General features: G+C 39.0%; 2 protein-coding genes across 4 annotated transcripts in view; one reads left to right on the top strand and one right to left on the bottom strand.

Moving 5' to 3' along the window:
• Positions 1-20,513, bottom strand: part of MELK (maternal embryonic leucine zipper kinase) — a 53,902-nt gene extending 33,389 nt beyond the window's left edge. For all 3 annotated transcript variants that reach the window (XR_007456863.1, XM_049626498.1, XM_049626487.1), the window contains exons 1-4: positions 20,424-20,513; positions 18,734-18,832; positions 7,764-7,850; positions 115-246 (exon numbers count right to left, since the gene is read on the bottom strand). Coding sequence is in view for 2 of the 3 variants with exons in the window: in XM_049626498.1 (XP_049482455.1) it covers positions 115-246; positions 7,764-7,850; positions 18,734-18,832; positions 20,424-20,432 (327 nt within the window). In the remaining variant the exon portion in view is untranslated. The remainder of the gene's footprint in view (positions 1-114; positions 247-7,763; positions 7,851-18,733; positions 18,833-20,423) is intronic.
• A 130-nt stretch (positions 20,514-20,643) lies between these two features.
• LOC125921013 (14-3-3 protein epsilon-like) lies at positions 20,644-22,914 on the top strand. Its single transcript, XM_049628329.1, is given in 3 exon segments — positions 20,644-20,672; positions 21,266-21,545; positions 21,547-22,914. Coding segments are annotated over 3 exon segments (909 nt in total). The 3' UTR covers positions 22,147-22,914.
• The last annotated feature ends 4,006 nt before the right edge of the window (positions 22,915-26,920 follow it).

The following is a 26,920-nucleotide window of genomic DNA, read 5'->3' as shown; positions in this document are numbered from 1 at the left end:
AATCATAAAATGTCTTGCCTCTGGCTCCTTGACACCAGTGGTGGACCCACTCATGAATGGAGCAGGTGTGAGGCCAGAGCAGTCGGTGTTCACACAAAAGGTTCTAACATTTACCTTGGTGTTTGTGAACGGGGTATCACTGGCTTGTCCACAGGAAAAAGAAGGAAGCCTTAAACGAACTGGTTTTCCCCGAGCCTTCTTGGCTAGCAGCAGAAGATAGGTAACTGTGAGGTGATCATACTGCCACTGGAAAAAAGAAAATCAAAGTTCTTTACAAGACGAAAGTTGTTTTTTGAAATAATGTTTTATTTTACATTAACTTTTTTCCATTCAGAAAAAATAACCGTCCCTTGTACCGTGTCTCCTTCACTCTCTCATACACACAGACATAGACAGACACACACACACACACACACACACACACACACACTTTCCACTCCCCAGAGGGAACCACTTTTAAATACTTTAAGCTATTTGGCCTATGTTTCTATGTTGCTTATAATTTAATTTAAATTTAATGGCTTTAAAATTTTTCTTCAGCTTCAGATATTATCTATGAATTTCCTAGTATGGAAAATAAGAACTTTCCTTCCTGCCCCATACATTCTTCCTCCCTGTATCCTCCCACTATAATTTTATGACAATTTTTAGTTAAATCAATATTTATACTACTATGATTATGTAAATAGTATTCACAACTAAGTAAGGGTAATGTTCGAAATATTTAATTGGTACCCTGACTCTAAGCAATTAGAACAGAGGCTGAGAGTGAGTAGGGTCCTGGGGGACCTGTGCAATGACAATTATTAACCTTTTAATCACTGGGTTCCAGGGGAGACTGGAGGGAGGTGCCCACGGGACCTAAGGGAGGTAATGGGCTACGGGGAGGGCACTCGTAGCAGTTCTTTACCAGTGAGGATATAAGTATTCTAATATCTTAACAACCAATATGGAATTGCACCTAAACCATGCAGGGTACTATCTTTGCATTTCCTTCTTTAATATCTTGGTTTTTCCTGAAGTTAAATAAAAAAGAGGCAGTTATTCGTCTTACTAATTCATCTGCACACTCTCCAGCACTCTTCACCTCCCCTCAACATGTCCACATACACCAGCCGATCTGGCCCCCACTCCGCTGCCATTTTGGAGACATTCCACCTGATGTGTGCATTCCATGCTCCACTCTGGACTGGCTTCTTTCTCAACCTGCAACTTAACTGTCAGTCTAGGGATTACCTTCACCTCTATTCTACAATGTGTCACCAGTTTCCTAGATCCTAAGGATTCCTCTTTCTTGGTCACTTGTTTGGGTGCAATATATTCTCCAGTAACTTCCTGAAGGTAGATGGATGGGAGGTAAATTTTTTGCGATCTTGCATGCCTGGTGACTGACTGCATTTCATCCTCACACTTGATTCTGGTTTGGCTGAATATATAATTTTAGGATGATAATAATTTTCAGTTTTGAAAACACTATTCCATGGTCTTCTCACTTCTTATATAACTACTGAAAAATCCAAAGTCTTTCTGATTCCAAGCCTTTGTTTATGATCTTTTGGGGATTGTTTTTGGCTCTAGATATTTTTTGGATATTCCCTTTTCCCCCACTTTTCTGAAATTCCACTTTGTGGAGATCTATTTTCATCCACGTTTCCAAACCCTGGCTAAGCCCCTTCATTCTTAAAAACTCAGTTCTACTACCTTAGAAACCTTCAGTTCTGGAATATTTCTTCTTGTATTATTTCTTTGATGCTTTCTTCCATTCTTCCTTCTGTTTTGTCTTCCTGCAACTTCTATTATTTGTATGTTGGACCTTTCTTACCCATTCTCTTCTATTTATGCATCTCTTTGTCTTTAAGTTCTACTTTTGAAAGATTTTCCTTTAATTTCATTTTCAATCATTTCTACTAAGCTTTTCATTTCTGTCGTCATATCTTAAACTTTCAAGAGCTATCTCTTGAAATGTTCCTTTTTAGTCATCTTATTCTTATTTCGAAAAAGAAATAGCTTCTCTTATCTCTGAGAATATTAATTATCATTTCTTAGCCATTTTCTTCCACTCCCTGCATTATCTTCTATTTCTGAATATCTTTACTTTTCTTCCTCTTCCCCCACCCCTGGTCCCCACCACTTGTTTTGATCTCTGATTTTCATGTTAGAGGCTTTCCTCAAATGTCTAGTAATCTTTGGCTGCCTGTCTCTATTTAAAGGGGAGGAATTATAAAGCACAGCTAATTAAAGGGTCTGTGTGTAGTTTGAGGCTGCTCATCAGCTTGGGGGCTTCCCTCTATAATGAACAGACAGGAATCTAAACTCCCAACCATTAGGTATAGTAGGTCCTCCCCCTTGGCTTTTCCCTAGAAATGAGTCTTCCAATATTTTCCCCACCCCCACTGCAAACAGGATAAATTCCTAGTTCTAGCATTCTCAGAGTTAAAGAGGGAAAGGGGTTAGAGGTAGTGGTTCACTGTTAAATTTGAGGACTGCATGTGCCCATGCGTCCATTTCAAAATGGACAAGCTGTGTGTGGTACAACAGTGCCTCTTGGTCAATATCTCCTATCTTCCACTGGGGTGAGGAAGACGTGGCTATCATGCAGCTCAAAGTAAAGAAAGGGATTTAGGGGTCCAATTGTTTCTCATACAGACTTTCAACCAATCTTCCTGTTCTACCCTACTTACTTCCCTAACTTCAGAGGTTCTGAGTACCTCTGATTCCTAAGCTTTTCTGGAGCCTAAGGTCCTAATCAATTTGTTTATTTTCTTTTCCCAATGCAGGCACTTAGCTTTCAGCTTTCTCTAAAATGCTATGTCAGCTGCCACTTACCTATTTTATAACTCCCAAAATTTTACTCACATTACTTTTTGTCTCCTCTTTTATTCCAATCACGCTTGCGAAATGTTTTACCTTTTTACCCCTTTATTATTATTTTAGTGAGGTTTTAGCAAGTGTTGGATGTAAACATATCTGTTCAATCCATTATGTATAACTGAAAGTTTCTAAATAATGCACTCATAAGACTAGGAGACTCTACCCTATAAGAGCATTAAATTTTAATAACATTGAATAATATTTTTTTAATGTTTATTTATTTTTGAGACAGAGAGAGAGCGTGAGCAGGGTAGGGGTAGAGAGAGAGAGAGGGAGACACACAATCTAAAACAGGCTCCAGGTTCTGAGCTGTGAGCACAGAGCCCAGTGCGGGGCTCGAACCCACAAATTGTGAGATCATGACCCGAGCCGAAGTCGGACGCTTAACCAACTGAGACACCCAGGCGCCCCAACATTGAATAATATTTAATGCACGTATCACCTCGAAAGGCACATGATCCAAAAAGGTCTACTACCAAAAAGGTCTAAATAAAAACCCTGTTTTTATTAAATTTTATCAGTTAATATTTTAGATGGCCACAGTCATCATGTATGCTTTGAAATCTATAACGGACCTATCAATCGAGTGGAAGAGGTATAAAATACTGTGATAAATTATCACAGAATGTTGCCTTTAATCCAGACAGGATCAGGGGAAGGTCAGATAAGGTTTCATGGAGAAGGTACTTGGGAACTGGGTAAAAACTATCTAGTTATAACCACTCTCCACTTTCCAAAAACTACATTCAAGATTTTTTTTTCCCCACCTGCCACATCTATGGTCTCATGTATGATAGCTCTACCTCTTTGAAAGAGATGCCATAAACTGATTACAGAATGGCTCAGAAACAAGTTGCCATTTGCGTACCAACAATGGTTTGGCACAATCCAGGCACTGTAAACAATACCTGGACAGTTTTAGATGGAGTTTTCTAAAGCTGCCTCAGAGTTTTACAACCATACTCTAACCCCTCTTTACCCCTAAGCAAAAAAAAGCATCCTTTTTATAACTTTTTTTGGCCATAGCCACTGCATACAACTCGTCACAATCAGATGCACAGGGGAGTTCTGTGTTCAATAACAGATGAATCGGCACATTAGTTACATTTTCAGGTGATGTCAATCCACAAGTCTAACACAACCAATGTCTCCATTATCTTTTACGCAGCTCCAACAGGTTTACCTATTATGAAGAAGGTTGCATTTCTAAAAACAACAACAACAACTAAAAACATTTTTAAAAAAAGAAAAAACATTTAAAAATCCCCAGCTGTTGCTCACACAGGCTAAATGTTAAAGAACTGCCCAGGCACCTGGGCTGAGGGCAGGCAAGTTACTGGTACAGAGTGTTTTGAGAAACTGAGGAGTGGCTCACTATCATTCCCTTGACCTTGGTCCTTGAGGCCTTTAAACTTCTGCCACCAGAATACAGGGAGATTTGCACTACAGGGATGGGGGAAGGGATCTGTCTTGGTCTGAATTGGTTCTCATATGCACTTGTGACCCTCAATGAAGTCCCCATACCAGATGACTGGCTGCCCCCACAAATCACAGCCACTCACAGCTGGAAGAAGAGGGGAGCAGTAAGGAAAGCAATCAGGTGGAAGGAAGCTCTGGCACCACTACTGGAAGCTCTCAGGCAGGCTACAGCGGGATAGCCCGAAATCATGACACAGTGAAACTCTAACTGCTGCATATAAAAAGCAGATTAAGAGTGCTCATGTATATAATATAAAAGCGGGACTTCTAGGAGGCCAATGTTTGACAATAATAGTGTTTCTCTCTCTGCACAAAGATCAGCAGCACCATCCCAGGACGGATCACACTAACCTGATCTCTGTCTGTCCTGTCTAACCAGACCCCAAAGTAAAGGCAAAGCTCCTGAGGTGCCAAAAACAAGTATAACAGACACAGCTGATCTCAAACCTGCTGTTCCTGAGGCTCCTTAAACTGGAAAGTTCTTAGGACCAATGTGAATTCCCTGAGACTACCTAAACCAAGATTTCTCCAACCAACACTAGTGATGTTTGACCTGGATAATTCTTTCTTGTGAGGGTCTGTTCTGTGCATTGTGGGATATTTAGCAGCATCCTGGCCTCTAACCACTACATTCCATTATCATGTACATACACCCCAGTTGTGACAACCAAAAATGTCCCGAGGGGCAAAATCACTCCCAGTTGAAAACCACTGACTGAGACCAATGCTTCTCAACTTTTAATGTACATATGTATCACTTAGGGATTTTATTAAGATACAGATTCTGATTCAATAAGTCTGAAGTAGGCTCTGAGAGTTTGCATTTCTAATAAGCACCAAGTGACGCTAATGCTGCTGGTCAAAGCATACTTTGAATAGCAAGAATTTAGAGTAGTACTTCTCAACTCCTGGCTGCATACTGCAATCACTGGGAAAGCTTTTAAAAATTCTGATGTTTAGGACACACACCAAACCAATTAAACCGTAATCTCCGGGGGTGGGACCCAGGCATCAGGATTAGTTTAGATTCCCAGAGGATTCACACAAGGTTGAGAATCTCACATTTAGAATGAATAGCCTATATTCTACTCATCCCTAGGACTGGAAAGTAAGTATAAGGAGACATTTAAGAATGAGAGAAGAGTCCAAAGGAAGAAAAACTATTCCTTTTTTTCACAGCATTGTTGATGTTGTTCATGCCTAGCTTTCAGAATCACTGAGAGCTTTAGAGATGTAACACCAGAAAACAATATCGTGCTTCATTATCTACTTTTCCTATATCAGAAGTAAAGAAAATAATTCCTATTCCCATTTCCCTTTTAAGTTTGAAAATTATGTAAAGATCACATAAAGGATACTATTTTAAAGATAATTTTTCAATAGTTCTTGAAATTCTAAGTATATTACTTTTAGGATTCAGATTTTAAAAGTCTGTGATATGGGGCACCTGGATGGCTCAGTCGGTTAAGCATCCGACTCTTGATTTTGGCTCAGGTCACGATCTCACAGTTTGGGGGTTCGAGCCCCGCATCGGGCTCTGTGCTGACAGCTCAGAGCCTAGAGCCTGCTTCGGATTCTGTGTCTCTCTCTCTCTCTCTCTCCCCCTCCCCTGCTCGGCTCTCTCTCTTCTCTCTCTCAAAAATAAATAAACGTTTAAAAATAAATAAATAAAAGTCTGTGATCACACACCAAATCTTTTCTCAATAAAATGACAGGATGTCTGGGCCGAGCTTTGAAATATCCTAGTTAGAAAAGGCAAATGGGAGAGGGGACTGGGATATAGATAAAACTGGCAAAATGTCATTAGCTGTTGAACCTGGATGATGAGTACGTGGAAGATCAATGTTAAACTGTTCTACTTTTGTAGGCATTTAAAAACTTCTAAAATGAAAAATTTAAAAGAAATCTTAGGTACCTGAAAGTCTTCTATGAAAGATCATCCTAAAGAAAAAGTCATACTTTGATTTTTAAGTTGCTTAAATGGAAACTTCAAGTTCTCATTATAAAAGACTAAGGAAGGGCCTTGCAGCAATTCCCAATCCTTGTCATTCCTTCAAAGGCATTTTCCATGCAAAACACATTATCATTCTGTTTTGCATACACATTCCGGAACCTTTGCTTATTACGTCATCCAAAAGAAATCTTTTATATCTCCTCCTCATTGAAAAGAATTGTGGCTTAGCAAAGCTTTGTTTAGAAAAAAAAATTTTGCTTAAGTCTTTACCTTGCAAATTAGGAAAGAAAAAAAAACAAACCACAAATCAGAGACAATGAAAGACAGTACTGAACCAGGAGCAAAGATGGGCTCAATCCCTGCCTAACAGGTTCAATTATACTCGGAGTCAACTATGAGTGCCTCAATCTCTAGGAAAAAAACACATGTATGATCTAGAGATTAAGCTTCTGAAATAACTTGATAATGATTTCATGGTATTTGCTTCACAAGCTTAGGGGTGATGTGGTGCTATGGAGTTGCTTTCGGGTAAGAAGAAAGTTGCTTTGTGTTTACCTATTCCTACAGCAGAATCATAGTTCCATGTATAGAATTTCAAGTAGTAAAATCAGAACTCTGTCAATTCTCTGTGGACTAGTTTTTTCTATTTCTTTATTTTTTTTCCCACTGTAATTCTCTTTAATCAATGTCATATTTTTTTATTTTAAACTTTATTTGAGAGAGAGTGCACATGCATGGGGGGGTAGAGGGAGGGAGGAAGGGGGAGAGAGAGGAGAGGGAGAGAGGGAAGGAGGGAGAGAGGGAAAGAGGGAGGGAGAGAGGGAGAGAGGGAAAGAGGGAGGGAGAGAGGGAAAGAGGGAGGGAGAGAGGGAAAGAGGGAAAGAGGGAAAGAGGGAGAGAGGGAGGGAAGGAGGGAATCCCAAGCAGGCTGCATGCTCAGCACAGAGCCTGATGTAGGGCTCGATCCTATGAACCATGAGATCATGATCTGAGCCAAAATCAAGAGTCAAACCCAAATCAATGTCATTTTTTTTTTTTTATTTTTAGGTTTTTTTTTTTTTAACGTTTATTTATTTTTGAGACAGAGAGAGACAGAGCATGAACGGCAGAGGGGCAGAGAGAGAGGGAGACACAGAATCGGAAGCAGGCTCCAGGCTCTGAGCCATCAGCCCAGAGCCCAATGCGGGGCTCGAACTCACGGACCGCGAGATCGTGACCTGAGCCGAAGTCGGACGCTCAACCGACTGAGCCACCCAGGCGCCCCAATCAATGTCATTTTTAAAGAAGATCTCCAGCAGACATGAGAAAAGAATTGAGTGGAATAGTTACATCCATGATAAAATCATAGGTCTGAAAAATGCTATACTATTTTCCATGTACTTTATCAGAATATTTCTTTTATCAATAAAGAACAATAAAACAAAAGATATTATTCTCAAATTCATGTCATATTTCTTACCAATGAAATTAAATCCTCCATTGTTTGCCTGTTATTTCTGTGATGTACAGCTAGTTCTGTTACACAATCTTCATCAAGGTGAATAAGCTACAAAAAAATACAAATTTTATTAACAAAAAATTATAAATATATTTGTTTTTAAACTTTTTAAACTAGCAAAACTGCCTTGTAAAATCAATGCCAATATGTAAAAAAACAGGAGTCCGTCAAATTCTTCAGTAACAATAAACATTCTCCAGAATTTTTTAAGATATCAACAGATGATAATAAGCAGTTCAGGAAGAAGAGTTCTTTCCCAGCCTTTCACATTCTATCACCGTGTGATCGATTGCTAAAACTGTTATCTAGCCAAGGCCCTACATGCTCCTTCCCTACATGGTAAGGCCAGCATGGCATCTTCAGCAAAGAGCATCTAGGCACTAAAATCAGCAGCTACACAACAGACTGGTCAGAGTGGCTCAAACTTGCAGTACAGTGCACCTACAGCTGTGTTTGGGTTCCACACAGTCCAAGAAGCCCTTGTGTTGGTGCCATAGGTGACACACAATCACCATTATGCTGAAGGTACTAGCAAAGCATGATTTTAAAAAAACAGCCTCTGTACAAGCTTTATTTTGCTTCAGGATAGAAATTATCCAAGTATGCTGACCCACGCACAAGGGGACAGAAGTAGGTTCTGAGAACCAAATGAGAATCACTGAGAACCAAAAGGCCAAATGGGCCTAGAGTGGACCTGGAACAGGAGTTCAGGAGATCACAGTGGAAGAGATTCAAAGGAATGTAATTTTAAAGTCATCTTCTCCACGTATGAATTCTCTTCACAACAGTCCCAATAAGTGATCTCTCACTTTCTGCCCTAGCCCTCCTCTCCAGGGAACAGGGATGGCTAGCTTCTCGCACCTGTCCCCTAAGGTCTGCCTCCCTATGATCTGTATTTGCTGTGAGTCCATACACTCTTACAGCTAACAGGCTTTGGAATCAGAAAAACCTTGGTTTGAATTGTGAAATCATTAAATAACTGTGTGGCCTTCAGCAGGTTACTATACCTCTCGGAGCATCAGTTCCATCATCTATAAAATAGAAATGGAACTTCGTCTTGCAATACATACAACATACGTGGAATGCCTAGTACAATATCTAAACAGAGTAGACTCTCAAAAAGTGGTTAACGAATTTTACTAACAATCATAATTTTACTTCCTCTTTGGTGTAAGAGCTTTTCAGAAATTTGAATATTCCTATTATAACAACATTTCCTCTTCAAGTTTTCTCTTTTCCACTTTCTTTAACCACCATTCCAATGATTAACGTCCCTTACCATCTTGGCCCTTTCTTTAGATCACACACACTAGGTTGTCACTGACCCTCAGTGTGAAGTGCTGAGAACCAAACATAGTATGCCAAGAGAGGTTTGCCCAGAGCAAAGCAGAGCAATATCATGAACCTTCCCTTGTTCCGGACCCCACACTTGTAATAACGGACTCAAGAGAAAGTCATGCTGCCATCATGAAAATAGAAGAACACTAGAAACAACGTTGTATAAGCACAACCTCACGGGCTACAGAGAATGTGGAGACACAGAGGCTTATACTAATGGCTCTATAAAAGTCCAAAATGCTAAGGTAAGTTTTCACTGTATTGCTTTAACCTTAGCAGTTTCCCCTACTATAAATTCCCCCTTCAGGAAGGTCCCAACCTCAGAAGCCCAGACACTTTACCACCAGTTGGGCATCTTCTTTGACACCAGTTGATGCCACCACTGCTCAAATGAGAAGGAAAAGATTTCTGGGGTTCCCTCCATAATTGTAAGTTACTATCCTAAAAACAAACAAACAAACAAACAATCTTTCTCTCTCTCCCATAGCCTCCTACTTTGTGCCTTTACCACAGGTGTGTGTGGGAAAGGAGGGAAGGGTAGGAAGAAGGTGCTAGCTTCTTTACTGGACTCTTGAACTGGAACGAATGAAGAGTGTGGTAGACAAGACATCAAGTCTTAAAACTATGGCTTATCTAGGGGCACCTGGGTGGCTCAGTCAGTTAACCATCCGACTTCAGCTCAGGTCATGATCTCATGGTTCAAGAGTTTGAGCCCCACATCGGGCTCTGTGGAGCCTGGAGCCTGCTTCAAATTCTGTGTTTCCTACTCTCCCTGCCCCTCCCCAGTTCACACTCTGTCTGTCTGTCTGTCTGTCTCTATCTCTCTCTCTCGAATATAAATAAACATTAAATATATAGATATGGCTTGTCTCGAGCTGGGTTTTCCAAAGAGGCTCAATACTTTTAGATGGTCCCAGGCTTACAAGGTTCAACTTATGACTTTTCAACTTTACAATGGTGCAAAAGTGATACACATTCAGTAGAAACCATACTTCAAATTTTGAATTTTGATGTTTGCCCAGGCTAACAATATACGGTATAGATCCTGTGATGTTGGGCAGCAACAAGCTGTAGCTCCCAGTCAGCCACGCGACCACATGAGTAAAGAGCCAATACACTTACAACCATTCTGTACCCATATAATCATTCTGTTTTTCACTTTCAGTACAATAATCAACAAATTACGAGAGATATTAAACACTGTATTATAGGCTTTGTGTTATATGATTTTGCCCAACTGTAGGCTAATGTAAGTGTTCTGAGCATGTTTAAGGTAGGTCAGGCTAAGCTATGCTGTTCAGCAGGTTAGGTGTATTAAATGCATCTTCGACTTAAGATATTTTCAACTTACGACAGGTTTATTGGGGTGTAACCCTTTAAGTCAAGGAAGATCTGTACTCTAAATTCTCAGCCACACGGACTCAAGTTAAATTAAGTACAAAAATGAATACCAAAGCTAGCCAATTATTTTGGATTATCCGTGCCTACTACATTTCCTGTTCAGTAGGGCAGAAAATGGAACTGAATATAACTTCTATTTGATACAACACTTGGGTACTAGAGTTATGTGTGAAAATGATAGAAGGAGATCATGCATAGAGTTATAGAATAGCACCTATACATTAAATATCCAAGTAAATCTGAATTATTTTTTATAATTCACTCTTGACAAAACATAATAATGAGGGAGAAAAAGCAAATACTTTGAAAAGCAACAATAAACCCTTATAGCTCTTCTGTATATAACTCATTTGATCCCTGAAGCAATACTATAAGGCAGGCGAGACAGATGAATGACACAACATGTAAAGGCACTCTATAAAGGGGAAAATATAACCCAAATATACACAAGAGACTGATGTTAGAATACCCACATTAGAGGTGAGAAAATACTCAGAAAAATTCCTGTGATGTGCCTAAGACTGGCATTTTTCATTCCTAGCCCAGAGTTTGTTCTGTCACACCACAGTGCCACCTCTCCATGACGCTGCTCCAATAGCTATTTCAACAGAAACCAGATGCATGGCCTGGTCCTCGTCACAAAGGCCACAGCTATGCAGGATGCAGGCCCTAAATTTGAATTATTTGACCTACCAGATCCATTTCATTCTGGAAGCCTTCTGTCTAGGTTCAAATCCTGGTTCTACACTTACTAATTGTTTGATCTTGGGGAAGTTACCTTATGATTCTGTGTCTCAGTTGCTTCATTTGCAAAATGGGGACAACAATACTATCTACCTCAGAGGGTTGGTATGTGGATTAAATGAGTTAAAAGAGTTAAAAACACAAAGCCATAGAATATCACCTGACTCTTATAGGTAATACCCTAAGGGCTCTGTATTACATTGTGGTATAATACATAGAGAGTTCTTACTATAATAGCACACTATATGATTATAGTAAGTATTCAGTAAAAAATAATTACTATACTAAGATATAAGAAAATTTACAAATTCTTTGAACACTCAAAACTATATATTTTACTTTATACTGCACCCAAATTTAAAATAATTTTTGTGTTGGTGAAATCAGAGACCTTCTTCATTTAGGCATCTGTTCTACTGCAAGTATAGTGGATCCTCTATTAGGATTATGGCTGAGAAGACATGCAAAGCCCTCCCACACATGGAGAAACAATGACCCCCAATGGTTGAACACAGGCATTTGCACCACCCACTCCCTCCACCTCACAAGGGGCACATCCCAGTTTCCCCGCCCTGCTACTGCACCGTTCTCACACCTGCACGCTCTGCTTTTCTTAGGCTCTCAGTGTTGATAGTTGTTAGAATGAAGTTGCTGCTCAACAACCTAACCTTACACCCAAAGGAGGTAGAAAAAGATTAACAAATGAAGACTAAAGCCAGCAGAAGGAAGGACATAATACATTTTAGAGCAGAAATAAATGATATAAAAACTAAAAAAAAAAAAATAGAACAGATCAATGAAACCAGGAGCTGGTGCTTTGAAAAATATTAATAAAAGTGATAAACCTCTAGCCAGACTGATCAAAAAAAGACTCAAATAAATAAAATCGCAAATGAGAGAGGAGAAATAACACCACAAAAATACAAACAATTAAAAGAGAATATTATGAAAAACTATATGCCAACAAATTGGACAGCTTAGAAGAAACGGATAAATTCCCACAAACATATAAACTACCAAAACTGGAACAGGAAGAAATAGAAAACTTGAACAGACCAATAACCAGCAAAGAAAGTGAATCAGTAATCAAAAACTCCCAACAAACAAAAGAGCTGGACCAGATGGCTTCACAGGAGAATTCTACTAAACATTTAAAGAGTTAATACCTATACTACTCAAACTATTCCAAAACATAAAAAAGGAAAACTTCCAAATTCATTCTATGAGGCCAGCATTACCCTGATACCAAAACCAGATAAAGACTCCACTGAAAAAGAGAACTGCAGGCCAATATCCCTGCTGAACATAGATGCAAAAATTCTCAATAAAATACTAGCAAACGAAATTCAACAATACATTAAAAAAATCATTTACCACGATCAAATGGGATTTATTAGTCGGTTACAAGGCTGGTTCAATATTCACAAATCAATCAACGTGACACAGTACATCAGTAAGAGAAAGGATAAGAACCATACGACCAGTAGACACAGAAAAAAGCATTTGACAAAGTACAACATCCATTCATGATAAAAACCCTCAACAAAGTAGGTTTAGAGGGAATATATCTCAACATAATAAAAGGCCATATATGAAAAACCCACAGCTAATATCATCCTCAATGGGGAAAAATGAGAGCTTTTCCTCTAATGTCAGGAAAAAGACAAGGATGTTCACTCTCATCACTTTTATTCAACATGATACTAGAAGTTCTAGCCACAGCAATCAGACAACAAGAAACGAAAAGGCATCCAAATTGGCAAGGAAGAAGTCAAATTTTTACTATTTGCAAACGACATGATACTGTATATAGAAAACCCAAAAGACTCCACCAAAAAACTGCTAGAATTGATACACGAATTCACTAAAGTCACAAGATAAAAATGTACAGAAACCTGCTGCATTTCCATACACCAATAATGAAGCAGCAGAAAAAGAAATTAAGGACTCAATCCCATTTACAAGTGCACCAAAAACACATAAGATACCTAAGAATAAACCTAACCAAAGAGATAAAAGACTTGTACTCTGAAAACTATAAAATACTGATGAAAGACATTGAAGAAGATGACACAAGGAAATGGAAAGACATTCCATGCTCACTGACTGGACAAACAAATATTGTTAAAATGTCTATATTACCCAAAGCAATCTACACATTTAATGCAATCCCTATCAAACTACCAAAGTATTTTTCACAGAGCTAGAACCAACCCCAAACTATGTATGGAACCACAAAAGACCCCAACTAGCCAAAGCAACTTTGAAAAGGAAAGACAAAGCTGGAGACATCACAATTTCAGACTTCAAGTTATATTACAAACCTATAGTAATCAAAACAGTATTGTACCGGCACAAAAACAGATCCATAGTTCAATAGAACAGAAGAGAAAACCCAGAAATGAATCCACAATTATATCTTTAACAAAGCAGTAAAGAATATCCAATGGGAAAAAGAATGTCTGTTCAACAAATGCTATTGAGAAAACTGGACAGCGACATGCAAAAGGATAAAACTGGACCATTTTCTTACACCATACACAAAAATAAATTCAAAATGGATTAAAGACCTAAATATGAAACCTAAAACCATAAGAATCCTAAAAGAGAACACAGGCAGTAACTTCTTTGACATCAGCAGTAGCAACTTCTTTCTAGATATATCTCCTGAGGCAAGGGAAACAAAATAAAAAATAAACTATTGGAACTACATCAAAATAAAAAGCTTCTGCACAGCAAAAGAAACAATCAATAGAACTAAAAGGCAACCTAGGGAATGGGAGAAGATACTTACAAATGACATATTCTGATAAAAGGTTAGTTTCCAAATTATATAAAGAACTTATCAAACTCAAAACCCCCAAAAATGAATGATCTAATTAAAAAATGGGCGGAAAATGAATAGACATTTTTATAAGGAAGACACACAGAAAGCCAACAGACATGTGAAAAGATGCCCAACTCTGCACATCATCAGGGAAATGCAAATCAAAACTACAATGAGCTATCACCTCACACCTTTCAGAATGGCTAAAATCAGTAACACAAGAAACAACAGGTGTTGTCAAGGATGTGGAGAAAGGCGAACACTTGTACACTGTTGGTGGCAATGCAAACTGGTGCAGCCACTGTGGAAAATGTGGAGGTTCCTCAAAAAGTTAAAAATAGAACTACCCTACGATCTGGCAATCACACTACTAGGTATTTACCCAAAGAATACAAAAATACTAATTCAAAGGGATACATGCATCCCAATATTTATAGCAGCATATAGCCAAATTACAGAAAGATTCCAAGTGTCCATCAATTCATCAATTGAAGATGTGTGTGTATATATATATATATATATATGCGTATGTATATATATACACACATATATATACATATATACACACGCATGCGTATATATACACGCACACACATATACATATATATACACAATGGAATATTACTCAGCCATAAAAAAGAATGAAATCTTGCCATTTGCAACAACATAGTAAGTCAGTCACAGAAAGACAAATACCACATGATTTCATTCATATGTGGAATCTAAGAAACAAATGAGCAAAGGGAAAAAAAAAGAGAGAGAGAGAGAGAAAGAGAGAGAGAGAGAGAGAGAGAGAGAGAGAGGCAAACCAAGAAACAGACTCTTAACTACAGAGAACAAACAAATGGATACCAGAAGGGAGGTGGGTGGGGGGATGGGTTAAATAAGTGATGGGGATTAAGAAGTACCCTTGTTTGATGAGCACTGGGTGCTATATGGAAGTGCTGAATCACTATGTTGTACACCTGAAACTAATATTACACTGTATGTTAACAAACTGGAATGTGAATAAAAACTTAAAAAAAAAAAAAAAAAGAATTAAGTTGCCTCTCTAACTGCATTTGCTCAATAAATACTAAAGATGTCCTGGAGGACTGAAGGGAACATGGGAGAAGAAAAACGTTAGGAGCTGACAGTCATAAGAGAATCAGAAGGGATTTCTAACAGTGGGCAAACTAGTAAGAAGAAGCTAAAAACAAGCTTCATTTATTTTTCCAAGACCAGGTAGCCCGCTGGGAAGAGTATCTGCATGTATTAAGGTGATTACTCCAGAAAGCAAATACCTCACAGCTGTACCAAGTCCATACTGTGACATGTCTGAGAAACGTCCAAGCTATTCTGTTGACCCATGCACATACCCCACTACGCTGCCTAAGTTTTAGCTGATTATCAGAGAACATGCCAAATTATCTGAAAAGGCCATTAAAATACTTCTCCTTTAAAGTATTAAAATACTTTTCTAACCACATACCTATGTGAGGCTACATTTTCTTCGTATGCTTCAATGAAAACAACAGAATGCAAAACAGACTGAATGCAAAAGCAGATACAAATCCAAGTGTCTTCTATTAAATCAGACTTAATCTGCAAAGATGTAAAGCGATGCCACTCTTTCAAATTTATTTTTTAAGTCATTATTTTTCATTTCTTGATTTCCTTATCTATACATAGGGGATAAGAATTGTTTGGACTTAGAATGGCACACCTTTCATAGTGGCTCCAGGCTTTGCCATGTGGCTCACTTTGGTGACTGGGATATAAGCAAACACGATGCAAGCAGAGACTTGGAAAATGCTTGAAAAGTATTAGAGCTTTCCCACTTTCTTGCCTCTTTTGGAATCCAGCCACCATTTCAAGAAGCCCCAACTAGCCTGCTGCACACAATGCAGCCCCACAAACAGCCAGCACAAACAGCTGATCTTCTGAGTAAGGCTTGGACCATACAGCCACAATTAAGTCACAGGTGACTACAGACACATGAGTGACCCAGGTAAGACGGGCACAAGAACTGCCTGGTTGAGCCAACCCAAATTGCTGATCCACAAAATTAGAGGTTATAATTATTTTAAGTCACTAAATTTTGAGATTTTATTTTACATACTAACAGTTAATATCAAAGCACATATCCTTTCGCAATAGTCACATTTTTGCCAAGTTCAAGTTGCTATTGGTTAAAAAAGACTTAAATGTTAATATAATAATAATTATTTAAATAACTCACATATATATATTTCATATACATATTAGACTAGTTCTCAGGGTGTAGTCCACAGACCCCTTGAAGATCTCCAAGGTCAAAACTGTTTTTTATAATAATACTGTTTTTCATTTTTCACAATGTTAACATTTGCAGTGATGGTGCAAAAGCAATGATGAATAACACTGTTGTGCCTTAGTACAAATCGACGCAGTGGCACCAAACTATACTAAAATACTATATTCTTTGTCATGCACTTACAATTCAAAAAAAAAATTTTTAAGTCAGTTTCAATTAAGAAGATCATTAATGTAGGACGCCTGAGTGGCTCAGTCAGTTAAGCATCCGACTATTGGTTTTGGCTCGTCATGATCTCACGTTTTGTGGGATCAAGCCCCACGTTGGGCTCTGTGCTTACAGCTCAGAGCCTGCTTGGGATTCTCTCTCTCAGCCCTTCCTCAGCTTATGCACGTTCTCTCTCTCAAAATGAAAAAAAATTCAAAAAAAAAAAAAAAAAAAAAGAATATCATTGATGAAGCAGGAAAAAGTACTAATTTTATTAAATCTTGGACACTGAGTACATGTATTTTTTATATTCTGTGTGATAAAATGGGAACTGTGCATAAAGCACTTATGTATACCAAAATATGATGGTTCTTAGAGGAAACGTGCCTGTGTAACTGAGTTATGAGTTGAATTACCTGTTTTCTTCATAAAACACCATTTTTACTTGAAAGAACAATGGCAAACTATATTTAGACTTGGGTATTTGGCATTTTCTCAAAAATGAACAAAATGAATTTGCCACTTCAAGGAAAACAAACTGACAGTATTTGCTGCCAATGATATAATTTGAGCTTTCAAGCAAAAATTAACATTTTGGAAACTTTGTATCTGCCACTATTAGTTTAACAGCTTTCCAAATCTTAAAGACCTTTCTGATGAGATCAATAGTGATTTTAAGGAATGTGATTCTGGGGTGCCTAGATGGCTCAGTCGGTTAAGCATCCAACTCTTGATCTCGGCTCAGGTCACAATCTAACGGTTTGTGGAATCGAGCCCTGCATCAGCCTCTGCACTGACAGCACAGAACCTGCTTGGGATTCTCTCTCCCCCCCTCTCTGCTCCTCCCCCACTAGCACGTGTGCGCGCTCTCTCTCTCTCTCTCAAATCAATAAACTTTAAAAAAAGGAATATGATTTTTTTCTAGTGTATGATTGAAAGGTGTTAACATTTGGAAGATATGCATAACTCAATGAACCAATAGTTTCCAAATGACCAATGCATAATATTACATGAGGAAGGAATCCAATGGACAGACCGATGGATTTGAATGGAACAGAGTACGACAGCTTCATTGATGTGCTTTCATATTCCACAATCAACTAACCTTTCAGAAACTACCAGTTGTCAAGTTTTAATGGACTATCACAGAATATCCCTAATTATCTGAAAAAGTTTTTAAAGTGTTTATCTCTTTTCCTAGTACATATCTGTGAGGCTTTTTCTTCATATGCTTCAATCAAAACAACATATCAAAACAGACTGAATACAGAAGCAGATGAGATCCAAATGTCTTCTATCAAGCTAGACTACAAAGAAGCTTGCAAAGATGCTACTCTTTTCGCTACATTTATTTTTTAAGGTTATTTTTCAGAAGATATTAATTTGAGACAAAATATAATAGGTTCGCTACTGTTACTTTTAGATGAATCAATCAATAAATATTAAGAGTATAAAGGAGTCCTCCGACTTAAAAGTTTGAGAACCACTATAACCTCATAACTACTCTGGGAAGTAGACAGAACTGGTTTAATCTGCTTTTTATAGACAAATAAATAGATTTGGCAGAGTTAGGCAACTTGCTTTGGTTTCCAGAGCACTGTTCACAATCCTGACTACAGGCAAGAAACACATGGAAGGTTTTAAAAATATCCACTAATTGTTCTGGGATGGGGCACAGGCATTTTTTTTTCTTTCTAATATTTATTTATTTTTTTTGAAAGAGACAGAGAGACAGCACAAGCTGGGGAGGGACAGAGGGAAGGGAGACACAGAATCGGAAGCAGGCTCCAGGCTCCGAGCTGTGAGCACAGAGCCCAACACGGGGCTCGAACTCACAAATCATGAGATCATGACATGAGCTGAAGTCAGACACCCAACCAACTGAACCACCCAGATGCCCTGACATTTTTTTTTAAGGTCCCAATGATTCTCATGTGTGGCCTAAGTTAAGAGCCACTGTCCTAGAGATTAACAGGCAAATATAGAATTAGGTTACAAGCCTCACAAACACCAATCTGATGAACAAGTCTACAAACTACATTTTCTTTTATATTTAAACCACATCAGTGTAGTTCCTGAATCCACAGAAAGATCAAACAAGGTTTTTTGAAAAATTCTACCAGACTTCATTTTACTTACAGAATTCTTGCTTTGCCACTCAACAGGACAGTTGTAATCATGCATGATCCAGGGATGGCTCAATAGATTTTTCACAGAAATCCGTTTCTTTGGGTCCACCTAGTGGCCATTGAGAAGTAGCTAGAGGTTAACATTTCAAATAGGGAACACAGAACTCCTTTACTCCTGAGAACTCAAAATTCATCAGAACAGATGTAAACTTTATCATCACAAAAACGCTGTCAAAGACCTTAAAATGGCCTTGGAATAAATTCTTTAAAAAAGGCAATAGAGGCAAGAAAACTATAGCAACCAACACGGGCTTAGAAGATAAATGTTTAACAAACATGAACTTCATTGGTATGGACATTATTCATGAAGTTCAGTCAATCTATTGTATGATGTAATAGTCTTTGCTGGAAAACCTATTCACAGGAAATATTCACCAATTTAATATTCAAGCAGCCACAATGCAGGGCATTCATAGTGAATATGCAATCTCTACCTCTGATGAGCTTACAATCACATAGAACAAGTTGAAAAGCACACCTTTCTTTTCCATTTGTAATTTTCAAATGTGAGGAGAGGAAAATTAATCAACAAAGATTAAGTTTTTTGGAGTCCAGAAGAAAGATGAGGTGTTTTCAATCTCATTATAGAGATTTGGTGGTCTGGCCCTACTTAATCAAGGTGGGTGAGCCTGAAGTAAATTTTGAATAAAAACTGGAGATGGCTTAATAGATGGAAAAACTGGAAGATACTCTGAATACATAATAATGAAAAAAATATTGCACTAATAAGGTACTCCTATTTTCAAAGTGTTTCCTATTTATCTCATTTTACCCTCATAACACTACATAGCAGTAAGGCCAGTGTCAGAATCCCCATTTCACAGATGAGAACCAGGTTAGTGGCATGCCTATTGATTGCCAGGGTAGATACCTAGACCTCAGAAGCCATTCCCCTAAATCAGTGGTTCTCAAAGTGTGGTCCCAAGACCAGCAGCATCAGCAGCATCTGGAAGCTTGTTAGAAAGGCAAATTCCTAGTCCTACCCCAGATCTACTGAATCAGACACTCTCTCAGGGTGGCACCTAGCAGTCTGTGTTTCAATGAGCCCCTGGCAATTCTGATACGTGCTAAAGCTTGAGAATCATCGCATTAGGTCATAGGGTCCACTTGACTGTGTATCAGCTCATTCAAGCATTTATTCCCTATCTACTATACACTTAATGTGCAAGAGCGGGAGCAAGAAAATGGAACACGGTGGTCGAGTTAGTCAGAGAAAACAGACAATGCTCAAGAAAAAGGAAGGAAAACCACATCAGCAAAGACATGGTAGAGGTCTAAAAGAAAATGCATTTGCAACATAATTAAGAAAACATCTAACTTAAAAAAAAATAATAAAAATACATTTTCAAAAAGGGGCACCTGGCTGGCTCAGTTGGAAGAGCATACAACTCTTGACCTCGGGGTCATGAGAGTTCGGGCCCCACACTGGGTATAGAGATTACTTAAATAAATAAACTTTAGAATAAATAAAAAGAAAAGAAAGCATCTAGTAGAGGGCAGTAGATATACTGAATGGAATTTTTTTAAGCTAACAGGAAAACGGTGTTGTCTTCCAATACAGCAGCACCACAGACATCTTAAAGTTGGATCAAACAACTGCAGTAGACTTCTATTATTTAAGTATAAATAACAAAGTTTACCTGTAGCATCTGTTGAAGAAGCAGAACGCTGCTAGAAGAGAGCCACTTAGGAACCTCATATTTCCCTCGCTACAAAAAAACAAAGAAACAGTTAAGAGATTTAGGTTCAATCAGCCTTGAAATAAATTTCTAAGTAACAAAATGCTGGAGGTGTACTTCCAAGCTTAAAGACTTAACCCAACTATAAGATTTGGTAAACATTATTAACAACATAGGAACTATGTTTCTGACCCTAAAGAAGAAAATTCAGTAAATTAAATATCGTCCCCTCTAAATTATCCACATATCAGAGAAGGACTAGAGCAGAGAGAATGTATGGAATACATAAATGTGGAGGGCTTTGGAATCTGTAGTGTGATTAAATGGACAACAAGTATACATTGTAGTCAATTTTTGCATTGCTAGAGCAAATTTTAGTTCATAATCTCAGAACAATTATCAGTTGACAAAAAATTAAGTAGTAGAAAATAGTATTTGGTGGCAAGTCATAGGCTGTGGTTAAAAACAGGTCACATTTCATCCACAGGACAGAATTCACAATCAATGAGGGAAACTGACGCAAGCCATTTTCTAAGCCACGTACCTTCTTTGGGGATCAAAGAGACTCAGGAGACAAATGTTTACAATCTAGGATAATCAGAAATTATAGGCACCAAGTCATCAGCCAAAGATAAGACAAGGGGCTTGCCAAACACTAATATGTAATAAAATATCTTTTTACACAACTTGCCACATATCCCTCTTTCCCAATTCAGAGGCAATGATACAATCATTTCTCTTAGTAAAGAACAAACTGTTTAATGATGCTAGAATAAAAGGTTAATTATTTGAAAAAAATTAAGATTTGGAGGCGCCGCCATTTTTGCTGCCCAGACACGGAGCGAGAGGCTGAGAGAGTCGGAGACACTATCCGCTTCCAGCCGTCGCGCAGACCCTTCCGGAGCCACTTCCGCTACGGATAATCGGGAGGATCTGGTGTACCAGGCGAAGCTGGCCGAGCAGGCTGAGCGATACGATGAAATGGTGGAATCGATGAAGAAAGTAGCAGGGATGGATGTGGAGTTGACAGTTGAAGAAAGAAAGCTCCTATCTGTTGCATATAAAAATGTGACTGGAGCCAGGAAGAGCTTCCTGGAGAATAATCAGCAGCACTGAACAGAAAGAAGAAAACAAGGGAGGAGAAGACACACTAAAAATGATTCGGGAATATCGGCAAATGGTTGAGACTGAGCTAAAGTTAATCTGTTGTGACATTCTGGATGTACTGGACAAACACCTCATTCCAGCAGCTAACACTGGCGAGTCCAAGGTTTTCTATTATAAAATGAAAGGGGACTACCACAGGTATCTGGCTGAATTTGCCACAGGAAATGACAGGAAGGAGGCTGCGGAGAACAGCCTAGTGGCTTATAAAGCTGCTAGTGATATTGCAATGACAGAACTTCCACCAACGCATCCTATTCGCTTAGGTCTTGCTCTCAATTTCTCCGTATTCTACTATGAAATTCTTAATTCCCCTGACCGTGTCTGCAGGTTGGCAAAAGCAGCTTCTGATGATGCAATTGCAGAACTGGATACGCTGAGTGAAGAAAGCTATAAGGACTCTACACTTATCATGCAGGTGTTACGTGATAATCTGACACTATGGACTTCAGACATGCAGGGTGATGGTGAAGAGCAGAATAAAGAAGCGCTGCAGGATGTGGAAGATGAAAATCAGTGAGACATAAAAGCCAACAAGAGAAACCATCTCTGACCACCCCATTCCTTCCCATCCCACCCCCATTGGAAATTCCCCCATTGTCACTGAGAACCACCAAATCTGACTTTTACATTTGGTCTCCGAATTTAGGTTCTTGCCCTGTTGGGTTTTTTTTTTTTTTTTTTTTTTTAACCGTTTTCAAAAGTTCTTAAAGGCAAGAGTGAATTTCTGTGGATTTTCCTGGTCCCAGCTTTTAGGTTCTTTAAGACACTAACAGGACTGCATAGAGGCTTTTTCAGCATTACTGTATTGTCTCCTGCCAGGTGGGGCAAGATCACCATTAGAAATGGAAATGATATTTGAAAGCTATTAGACTTCTAGGTGACGCGAGCATCTAAGAGAGAGGTTAATCACACTATGAGGCATTGTGGTATTATTTTTCCTTTTTCTAATTGTTTAAATTGAATTTTATACCAATGTTTAAAATTAATTGGGTGTTAGCTTGAGGTGGTTAAAAGTTGTTCGGAGAGTTGTAATGGTTTTGCTGTAAAAAGTGTTTCAAACTCTGCTGAAATGTTGCTGAAAAGCATGGTGCTGGTAACAGTTCAACAATCCGTGGCTGCTCATTCTTGCCTACTTTTACTCTCCCTCTAAAGCAGGTTAGCATTGAAGGTGATATGGAAAAGCCTGCATGTGTGTTCAATTCTTTGTTTCTTCTCCTTCCCTCTCCCCCCTGGGCCCCCCCTTCCCTACTTCGCTCGCTCAACCTCTTTTGTTCAGTATGTGTAACCTGAAGCTAATTTGTACTACTGGATATCTGACTGGAGCCACAGATACAGAATCTGTATTGTTCTTACTGAAACACAGCATGGAATTAACATTAAACTTAAATAAAACAAACCTAAATTAAAAATGCCAAAAAAAAAATTAAGATTTTAATTAAGCTTATACCAAAATTAACTCCATCCAGATTAAAGAGTGAATGCAAATACAAAACCATAGAGGATCAAGACTAGGTGATTATTTTAGAATCTTTCTAAACATGACAGCAAAACCAAAACCTGTAAAGACTAACAGTTGACATTTCTGTACAACAAAACAGCACTAACAAAGTTAACTAACAACAAATTGAGGGAAAAAAACTTTTTCCACCTAAATGACTAAATATTAATAAACTTCATCACATAAAAAGCTCTTACAAATCACTAAGATTTTACCAGCCAACCTGTTCTGCCCACATTTCCCCCATCTCCTCAAATGGCCAAAAACCAGAGTCATCTTTAACTCCTCTTTCTCTCACACTTCACATCATCTCCATCAGCAAAATCCATTGGTTCTATGTTGGAAAATCTATCCAGAATCACTTGTCACTTCCACCACACCACTAGTGTCTCCCATCTGGCATATTGCAAGAGGCCCCTGACTGATCTTCCAGATTCCACTACTGACCACCTCCCAGTCTAGTCTCCACTTACTACCACCAATGTTCTCTTAAAACATCTCTTAAAACATGCCACTTCACCACACAAAACTCTTCAGTGCTCCCCCAGATCACTCAGAATAAAATCCAAATACCTTACTCTGGTTCCAAAGCCCTGCATGCATGCTCTACATCCCCACATCCATTCAACTCCTTGCTGCTGAGTCTGCCTCTCAGACTCGCCTCCTAACTCTCCCCTTCATTCACCAAACTATGGTCACATGTCAAACACAGTCCAACCTCAGGGCCTTTGCACTGGTTGTCTCCTCTGTCTTATAATGCTTTCCCCCAAAATCAGCAGAGCTTTTGCCTTTATCTTCAGGTCTCCACTTATTATATACTAGTGGTGTCAGTGAGGGCTCCCATGACCCATTTCATAACACAGCATCCCCCACAATCATTTGCTACCTCCCTTTCATGCCTACTTTACCTTCAGTCCTTATCCCCACTCATCATATTACATATTTGTTTATTTTCTGTCTCACTACAATAGAATGTAAGCTCCTTAATCACAGAGATCTTATCAGGGCTGCTCACAAAGAACAGTACCTGGCCCTGGCACAGAAAAGGTACTCAATTAATATGTGTTTAATAAATGAAGGAAGAGGATGAAAAGCACACTCCAAAGGAAAATGAGCAAAAACTATTCACAGGTAATTCCTAAAACAAGAACTTTTAAATGCCCAATAAACATGAAAATATGTCCAAATAATCAAGTAATTAAAAAGTAATAATTTAAACAAGAATACGGTACCATCTGTTATCTATCAAACTGACAAACTTAAGAAAAACATTTAGTATTACTAAGAGTTCAGGAACAAGAGGGCTTATATATACAACTAGAGAATATAAGCTTTCCCGGAGAATAATTGTGAAATACATTTAAAAAAACATTCAAAACTGCATATCCTTGATCCAGCAATTTCACTTCTAGCAATTTATCCTAAGCAAACAATTTGGTATATAAAACATATGAACAGTAACATTCATCACAGAATTGCTTATGATAATTTTGGGAACTAAGGGACATAGACTACTGGCAAATTCCAGAGGGTCACCAAAACTAATGACAGAAGACAAAATGCACTGAATAAGGATCCTGAGTTAGAGGGGCACCTGAGTGGCCCAGTCAGTTGAGAGACCGACTTCAGCTCTGGTCATGATCTCACAGTTTGTGTGTTCGAGTCCCACATCAGGCTCTGTGCTGACAGCTTGGAGCCTGGAGCCTGCTTCGGATTCTGTGTCTCCCTCTCTCTCTGCCCCACCCCCGCTCATGCTCTGTCTCTCTCAAAAAATGAATAAATGTCAAAAAAAAAATTTTTTAAAGGATCCTGAGTTATATAATATACAAGAGCACCTGGGTGCCTTAGTCATTAAGCATCTGACTTCGACTCAGGTCATGATCTCACGATTCATGAGCTCAAGTCCCACATCGGGTGAGTTTGATCCCCAGTTCGGGTGAATACAAGCCCGCTTCAGGTGGACCCCACTTCCTTCTCTCTCTCTCTCTCTCTCTCTCTCTCTCTCTCTCTCTCTCTCTCTGCCCCTCACTCACTTACGCCCTCTCTCTCTCTCAAAAAAAAAATAAAAATGAAATAAACATGATATACATCCAGGGAGACAAAGGCAAGCACACATGAACATGCACGTGCGTGCATAAAGCCTAGTGTTTAAATAAGGCTAGAAGAGTAGAGGCAGGTAGATGGAGAAGCCATTGACTAGCACAAGCATTGGGGTTCTCTGTTCTTATAAGCTGTCTAGGACACAATCCTCACAGAAATCAGCCCAACTCCAAGGTAAGAGGAGAAACAGACACAATATGGGTTGCTCAGAGTCCTAGAACTACATGGCAGGCTGGATTTTAATTGTATTAAAGAAAGAATCAAAGTTCCAAAGAAGCATTATCAAGCAATAAATTTTAAAAGAAAAGGTATTGATGGGGCACCTGGGTGACTCAGTCGGTTAGGCATCCAACATCAGCTCAGGGTTCCTGGGTTTGAGCCCCGCATCGGGCTCTGTGCTGAAGCTCTCCCTCTCAGATTCTGTCTCCCTCTCTCTCTGCCCCTCCCCAACTCGTGCTCGCTCTCTCTCTCTCTCTCTCTCTCTCTCAAAAATAAACAAACATTAAGAAAAATTTTTTTAAAAAAAGAAAAGGTGTCAATGTCAAAACAACTCAGTCTCGGGGCGCCTGGGTGGCTCAGTTGGTTGAGCGTCCGACTTCGGCTCAGGTCACGATCTCACGGTCCGTGAGTTCGAGCCCCGTGTCAGGCTCTGGGCTGATGGCTCGGAGCCTGGAGCCTGCTTCCGATTCTGTGTCTCCCTCTCTCTCTGCCCCTCCCCCGTTCATGCTCTGTCTCTCTCTGTCTCAAAAATAAATAAATGTTAAAAAACAAAAACAAAAAAAAACAACTCAGTCTCTGACTCAGCTTCTCTGATGAGAGCAGAGAGGCTAACCTTACAAAGTGTTTCCCAGGAAGGATAAGAGCTTTCTTTCATTTTACAAATGACATTTAATATCATTAAGTTTTTCAAGATCCTTTGTCCAGCACACTCAGTATCATCCAGAGAGCCCACTATTACTTACACCTTACTAGGGCACCTTAACACCAGTCAGTGTTGAAAACTGACAATCTGTTTCCAAATTACATTGATAAAGACTTTCATTCACTCCTTGCTCCATGCCGCCTGGTCTCCAGGCCCATCCCTAAGAAGTGGGGATTTTTAGCTGCTTCTGCCAACTCTCTAGGACTGAGCAGTAAATCAATTGCTGAGGGACTGGCCCTGACCTAGTTGGTCCCACCCTCATGCCTGAGCTTTTCCTTATTCCTGAGACCAAGGCCTCTCATGATTCAAATCCTGGGTGTCTTAACTTGTTCTCTTTCTTAACAACCTGATCATTTGCCTGTTCTCTCAAACAGTTTGGCTTGCTCTTGCCATTGTCCTAAAGAAAGTAGAGACCGGCCTAGGGTAAAGATTCTCCTATCTGCTTACACTGATCAAATAAATGGTTTTGACCTAGCTGAATCTCTGATCACAACCTGTTCCTAGATATCCTCTGTCATGCTTCACTCACTGGTCAGAACCCCCATGTACTCTGGTGGGTCTCCCCTCAAGCTGATTGTGGAGCCTTTTGCTGCTTATTCCCTGGATACCATCTGCACTGGGTTAAATGCTGCTCCTCAAAACACATGTCCACTCAGAACCTGTGAATGCATTTTTATTTTAAAATAGAGTCTTTTGCAGATGTAATTGAATTAATATGAGGTCATACTGGGTAGGAGTAGACCCTAAATTCAGTATGACTGGTGTCCTTAT

This window comes from Panthera uncia, chromosome D4 (genome assembly GCF_023721935.1).
Source record: "Panthera uncia isolate 11264 chromosome D4, Puncia_PCG_1.0, whole genome shotgun sequence".
In the NCBI taxonomy this organism is placed as follows: domain Eukaryota; kingdom Metazoa; phylum Chordata; class Mammalia; order Carnivora; family Felidae; genus Panthera; species Panthera uncia.
Note: the sequence above shows the minus strand (reverse complement) of the source record. Positions and strands in the feature narration are given on the sequence as shown.